This window comes from Nannospalax galili, unplaced genomic scaffold (assembly GCF_000622305.1).
Source record: "Nannospalax galili isolate Female #2095 unplaced genomic scaffold, S.galili_v1.0 scaffold1362, whole genome shotgun sequence".
NCBI lineage: Eukaryota > Metazoa > Chordata > Mammalia > Rodentia > Spalacidae > Nannospalax > Nannospalax galili.
Window position 1 is genome coordinate 1,255,083 of NW_008347579.1, and position 7,422 is coordinate 1,262,504.

General features: G+C 33.9%; 1 protein-coding gene across 3 annotated transcripts in view; it reads right to left on the reverse strand.

Moving 5' to 3' along the window:
- Atrnl1 (attractin like 1) overlaps positions 1-7,422 on the reverse strand; it is a gene marked incomplete at its 5' end in the record, with an annotated part of 630,201 nt that overhangs the window by 521,217 nt on the left and 101,562 nt on the right. For all 3 annotated transcript variants that reach the window (XM_017800920.1, XM_008844317.1, XM_017800921.2), the window contains 1 exon segment: positions 6,952-7,170. In XM_017800920.1, the coding sequence (XP_017656409.1) occupies positions 6,952-7,170 (219 nt within the window).

Below are 7,422 nucleotides of genomic sequence, written 5' to 3' on the forward strand. Positions count from 1 at the left end.
CGACTCCTAAGAAATTATATAGGCCCCTTTAATCTTTGGTTATACTTTCCTTTTGGGTGTTTAAGGCCATACAGTTGGCCCAGATAAATTGATTTATTTTTACTCTTAAGGTCGTTTGAGGGTCTGTTCCTCAGGAGTCACATGGGCTTGGGAGGAGCCCCTGGCTCCTTTCCTTTACCAGTTCTGCCTATGTGAAGATAAGCTAAAGGTTCTGCTTGTCCATGGTTGGCTTTGCTTGGAAGCATGGAGAAATGATTCCTCTGTGTTGACCCTCCTCTTTGTAGACTGGGCACTGGTTCAAGTCCATCTGGTGGGGTCTCCTTGGCCTCCTTGATCAAGAGCCAATATCTCAGTGTTAGTAGCAAAAACAATGATTCTTTCTGCAAAGAACAATATATTCTAAAACGAAATGGAGATCTTTTTTAATGGTTAAAAAACAATTGATTTTATGTCTTACGAGGCTTATACTGAGTTCAATATTGTATAACTGTCTTAACTCAATTTGTGAACCTCAATTGTGCACCAACTTGTGAAAGAGATGTACTCTTGCTCTGGAGTATGTTACTGAATATGTTAAAGCTGTAGTGAAATGCTTCTTCTAATCATGTAGTTATTAAAAATTAAAAAATGATTTAAAAAATTCTTCAAAGCATAAAAATTTGCTCCTTAATAATTAGTAGATGTGAAAACATTAGCATTGAAATCTACCTGATGACTTTAATTCCATGCTCAGATACCAAGGAGCTCCGAAAGTAACAATGGTGACTAGTGATAATCAGATATATAAGAGATTAGAAACGCATGTGCAAACATCTTAATGTCAATTGCATTAAAAATAAATTTTTCTGTATGAAACTGTGTATTTTAATAATGAAATGGAGATCTTTTTTAAAGGTTAAAGCCTCATTTAATTTATGTCTTATAGGGTTTATACTGAGTACAATATTGTATAACTGTAATAATTCAACTGTAAACCTAAAAATTTACAGCCAATTTTGAAAGAGATGCATCCTACCTCAGGAAACCGTTATTGAATATGTCAATTGTGTTGTAATGATGTGCTTCTTCTAAGTGTGTTGTTATTAAATAAATAATTTTTAAAAATTTAAAAAAAAAAAAAGAATAGGTGCACCCAAAAAAAAGGGGGCCAGAAAGATGGCTCAGTGGTTAAAAGCACTGGCTGCTCTTGCAGAGGATCTAGGTTCGATTCCTAGCACCCATGGCAGTTAACAACTGTCCATAACTCCAGTTCCAAGGGAATTTGATGCCCTCTTCTGTCCTCCATGAGCATTGTATAACACTGGTGTAGTCACATACACGAAGGCAATACATTCAAACACATAAAGTAAAAATAATAAATAATGTAATATATTTTAAAGATAACCTACCATTTAAAACAAATTACAAGTATACTCAAATTTGAAATAAATGTAAAAGTAACTTATTTAATAAGCAATATATGTTTAGTAAGTAATATATTCAACAAGTATATACTACATGTGTAATGTATTATCACTTAAATATAGGAAGGGATAAGTTAAAGGCTAGAGCTAAAACATAAGATATAATCAATAAACCATTAAATAAAATAAAATGAAACCACAGGATACATCAATTACCCTAAAGGCAGTAAGAAAAGAGGTAAATAGGAAGAACAACAAAGAAAGGAAGGAAAAACAAAACAAGTAACCAAACAAGAATCATTTCTCTCCTTCTACCTTCACATGGGTTCTGGAATCAAACTCAGGTTGTCAGGCTTGCGCAGTAAGATCTTTCACATGCTGAGCCTTCTCTGAGGGGGGCCCAAGAAATACACTTTAAATATGGTATAGATATCTTAAAGTAAGAATAATGAAACAGGCTATTATTTTTATATTAATCATAATCAGTTCTTAGAGGAAATTTTTATCACTAAATTATATTAGAAAAATATTGTCTAAACAAGTCAGTTGCCACCTTACGAGTAGAAAAAAGAGCAAGTTAAATGCAAGCAAGAAAAAGTAAAATAAAGTTTTCATACATATAGACAGTATAGAAAAAATCAATTAAACAAAACATCCATAAGATCAATGAAAATTGACAAATCTCAAGCCAGACTAATCAAAAGAAAATACAAATTATCAACACTTAGAATTAAAAGGTAGACATCCCTGAAGATCATACAGACCTTCATGTCAGTAAGACTTTAGATGGACTAGACAACTTCCCTGAAAAATATAAACCACCATCCATACTCACACAAGAAAAAAGTCATCTTAAATGCTTCTAAGACTACTCTAGAAAACGTGCACTAGTGGTTGAAATCTCTCTCTCAAAAGGAATGTCATGCTCAGGTGTCTTTTTTGATCATACATGTAAGGAAAAAACAGTATCAACTTTACACAATATCGTCCCAAAATAAGAGGAAGAAATACTCTGCTCTTCAACTCTTGAAAATAGCACTATACTCACACCAAAATGGGGGGTGGGGAGAGAGGAGAAAATTTCAGACCAATAGCTCTATCAATTCAAATACAGGAATTTGTACCAAAATCTGAGCAAACTGAATCCAACAATACAGTAAAAGCCTAGCTCATCATGTACAAGGAGGGTTTCTACAGGAACACAAGCTAGGTTTCACACTAGAAAAATTGATCTACATAATTAACAATATTAGCAAATGATAATTATATAACCAGCACAGTAACTGTAGGAAAGCCTTTGGGAAAACTGCACTGTTTATGAGTTTCTACAGAAGAAATCCCATATAGCTAAGAACAGAAGGGAACTTCTTCAAGCTAATAAAATATATTTATTGAAAAAAATAATAGCCAACATGTATAAAGGTAAAGCTACATGCTTTCTAAGTACAATGTCTGCTGTGACCAATTCTATTATACACTGTACTGGTGTTTCTAGTCAGTACAAGAAGGAAAGAATTAAAATATAACGCATGGTTTGAAAAGGAAATAACCACTATTTAAGCAACTGAAAGAAAATTCTAGTAATTCCATTTTTAAAAAGTCTACTAAAATGGAAAAATAAGTTCACTGAGTCACATTAGACATAAGAAATATAACAATGCAAATTTCATTCTTATAAAATAACCAAAAACTAACTAAAAATTAATTTCTTTGGAGTTCATTTATAACAGCATGAAAAAGAAGATAAAGCTTTGGCATCTGAAAATAACAGAGGCTGTCTTTAAGTTTTGTCACAAAATGTCCCCCTAAAAAAGAAAGTTTTTAAAAAGAAAATTATCCCAACAGATACCCTCATTATAATTTCATAACAGAAAACACTCAAATTTGAAATCAAATATAGATTACAAAGGAAAGCAACAATTTTTAAAAGTAGGTCAAAAGAAGGAAATCCTTTTGCAATCATCTTACTGCAAAAATTATGGCAAGCAAAGTCTCTTCAAGATAAACTAGGGAAAAGACAGAAAAGGAGAACTAGCTTCAAGTTTATGATTGATATAAAACATACAACACTATAAAGTCGATCTTAAATAGGAAAATACTAAAATTGTGTCCTTCATAGATCAGATGATATTCAAGAAAGACAGTTAAAAGTAGGCATAATTTTAAGTAGCAATCTTAGGTATACAGGGCAAAGGGTGGGGTCGACAAGCACCAAGTAAAAGAATTGAAATGCCCTTTGGAAACTAGGTAGACAAGGGATAAAGAAATGAAAAACTAAATTTTTACAAAACAATAACAAAAAAAATCCTCAAATTCAAAGGATATATCAAAACTTAGGTACACCATAAAGCTAAAAATCTTATATACAATGTTAATGCCACAAAAATGGAAAACATAATGGAGCTACATAGCTAACTTTAAATATCTGGTAATTAGATCCAATGTATCTTAACCAATGAACTTTTCAGAAGCTTGACCAAATTGCAAGTTTTTCAAGTTTTTCTGCTCTGCTTTTTGCTCTAAATTCTCACTATAAACCTGACTAAAATCAGCTAGCAATAACCATACCAGAACATGAATGTTGGATTGCCTTGAAATTTCCTCTGCCAATTAGTGAATCACCATTGACTGCACTCCCAAAAAATCTTTGGACCCAGACCAAATATACAAAAATTCTTAACAGAATATAACACAACTGACATCTAACCCAATTCTCAAAGGTCCTGTTCATATCAAAACCTTGTGAGCATAGTCTTTAATTTTCTGACATTCTAATCTTCCACCATAATCGTCAACTGAGCCCTGTGTATACCTTTCTAGAGATTCTCTACTCTGCATCTCCAAGCTTTTCCAAATATCTCTTATAAACCAGCTGCAAAGCTTTCTCAACACTTGGTCAGATTTGAAATTTAACAGCCCACATTTACGGTGCATTTTGGCATTAGTTTTTTCCACCACTATGTCAAAATCATTGAGGAATCAAAGAAGGAATCAAAGGAGAATGCTATTCTGACTTATGGTTTTGTCATAGTAAGAACAATCGAAAAGCAGAGATGTTCATGCTAGCTGGTTTTATCCATGTCCCTTTCCTTCCATGTAGGCCCCAGCCTATGAGACTGTGCCACAGTCAGAGCAGATCATCCCCTTTCAGTTAATCCTTTCCAGAACTATCCTCACAAACATACTCAAAGATGTGTACTATTCCTGTTAGCACTTCTTACTCCAATCATGTAGACAAGCCTGATTAATCATCAAACTAATTAAAAACACCATCTCTGACCATGTTTTTCTGACTAAGGAAGCATACATTCCTCATGACACATATGTGTTCACTACCCAGTTTCTAAAAACAATTGTTTTTCTTCTGAAATACTGGTGCACAAAGACATGCATTACCTAAACACTTACTTTATCAATGCACTAAAAGTTTATGAAATCATGTGCCCCCTTCTAACCCTCAGATTATAAAACTTTTCCAGAAAATTCTATATTATATTTGAAAAAGATAGCACTAATTGTGTTTAGTGCCTACAGTCCATTGCAGGGCAATAACTTTAAAGATAATCATTCCCCTTTTCTGAAACTCCTATTAAGTATACTCAGAACTTTTCATCTTAAACCTCTTTTATATCCTACACATCTCTTTCTACTTATTTCTCCTGAACTCAGAATTGCTTCTTAGAATTTATCTTCTACTTAGATCATTTGTCTTTCACATTTTACCTATTTAATGTACTCACTGAATTTTTAATTCTACTAACTATAATTTTCATGTTTCCTTTGACTACTTTTCTAAAACTGCTATATTGTTTTTAAACTATACTTTGAATTTTAGATTTACAGAAGAATTGCAAAAATAGTACCAGTGTACTTGTGTACCAAATGTTAGTAACTTCCTCCACACCCAACAAAATTAGAAATTAACATGGGGTGGGTGCTCAGCAGTTAAGACCACTTACTGCTTTGCAGAGGATATGAGTTTGATTTCCAGTACCCATATCAGACATCTCTCAACCACCTACAACTCTAGCTTCAGGAGTTCTAACACCCTCTTCTAGACTCCATGAATATTGAACTCATGCACACATATAAACACAATTTACAAAACAGATATAAAGGACAGAGAGAAAGCTCAGTGGTTAAGAGCACTGACTAGTCTTGCAGAGGACCCAGGTTTGGTTCCCAGCACCCATGTGGCAGCTAACAACTGTCTGTAAGTTCAGTTCCAGAGGATCCTTCTGGACCCCATGAAGGTAAAACACTCATACACATAAAACAAAAATAAATAAAATTTTAATTAAAAAACAGAAATAAAATATTTTAATACAAAAAAAGAACATTTTATAATACTATTATCTAGATGACAGACTTTAGTCCCACTTCATCTATTTTGCCACAAATATCCTTTTCTGTTCCATTAGTTCAGAATATCACACTGATTTTATTACCATATCTTAATTATACATAAGGGGTTTCATTACCCACTTTTGAATCATATTACCCCCATTACCCTCTCTTGTCTTCCTCCCACTCATGCCTCATGTATAAGTCAGAGGACAAAATTTGTGGAGTTGGTTCTCTCATTCCATCTTTATGTAAGTTCTAGGGATTGATGAACTCCAGCTGTCAGCTTTGAAAAGGAAATACTGTTACCCACCGAGTCATTTCACCAGTCTTAATAAATATTTTAGATGAAAGTTTGAAGTTCTACAAATGTTCCCTTTTTCCTTATAGATTTCAGCTTTCTTTTTTTAAAAAAAATTTATTTATTATTTTTATTTTATGTATATGAGTACACTGCCTGAATGTATGTGAGTACACCTGTGTCATGCAATGTCATGGAGGTCAGAAGAGGGATGCACATACTATTTGTTTTCTAGCTCCAATCTGAAAAGCTCTCCATTTCTTCAGTGAAGCCTCCTAGAATCACCTCCCAGATAGATTAGCTCACTAAATCTGTGACCCCCTCCTAAAGCACTTACCGCACAGACAATCCAGTCATAATGCATTTCCTGTTCTGCTTCAAGTGTTTGTAGATGTCAACTTCTTGGTGAGGTTTTGCCATCTAAAGAGCAAGCCTTATTTCCCTCCTTTCATTTTCTAGCACTTACCACCATGTAATACCATACATATTTTTTATTTCAATATACATATATGGTTCATGAATGCAGTGATTAAACAATATTATTTTGTCTCTAGAGTCTAAAACACTACATTATTTGGCATACAGTAGGTACTCTGTAAATATATACTGAATAAATTAATTTTTCAAGAATGTTGCCTTTCTTCAATAAAAGCACAATATATGAAATTATGAATGAAGGAAGCCCCTGAAAAACTAAGGGATCTTCAAAACAGAATAGTAGTGAACACCACTTTCACAGTAAAGTCGGGGAATCCACCACAGATGTTGCATACACGATTCCCATATTTACCATGAGGTTTCCTGGAAACACTAAAATGCATGTGAATTCTATGCTCTTATGATGTAAACAATAAAATGTATCAGTGTACTCAAGACAAAAATTTGTCATAACATTTTTATTACCTGGACACTGGATAAAAGACCACTCATAGTTCTTTTCTTTGGGGCAAAGACTGATGTCAAGAACCACCTCATTACTATGCAATCCAACAAGCTTCATTGGTCCCCGGGAAGACCCTTCAATACAGTATCCTCTTCCTGTGTTACTAGGATCATTGCACCAGCCACATCCTGGATGTTCCAAACACTGTCCACAGGTTCTTAATCCAGAACAATTTTGAGCTGCATGAGAAAATATTTTTAAATGTCATTTTTATATTCAAGCAGAGTTGTACACTGCAGAAAAATATGATTATAAAAAAGGACATTAAAATGGAAATTTTCACCAGGCGTGGTGGTACATGCCTTTAGTCCCAGCACTTGGGAGGCAGAGGCAGGCAGATCTCTGTGAGTTCAAGGCCAACCTGATCTACATAGTGAGTTTCAGGCCAGCTAGGGCTACAGGGAGACCCTGTCTCAAAAAGACCAAAAAAA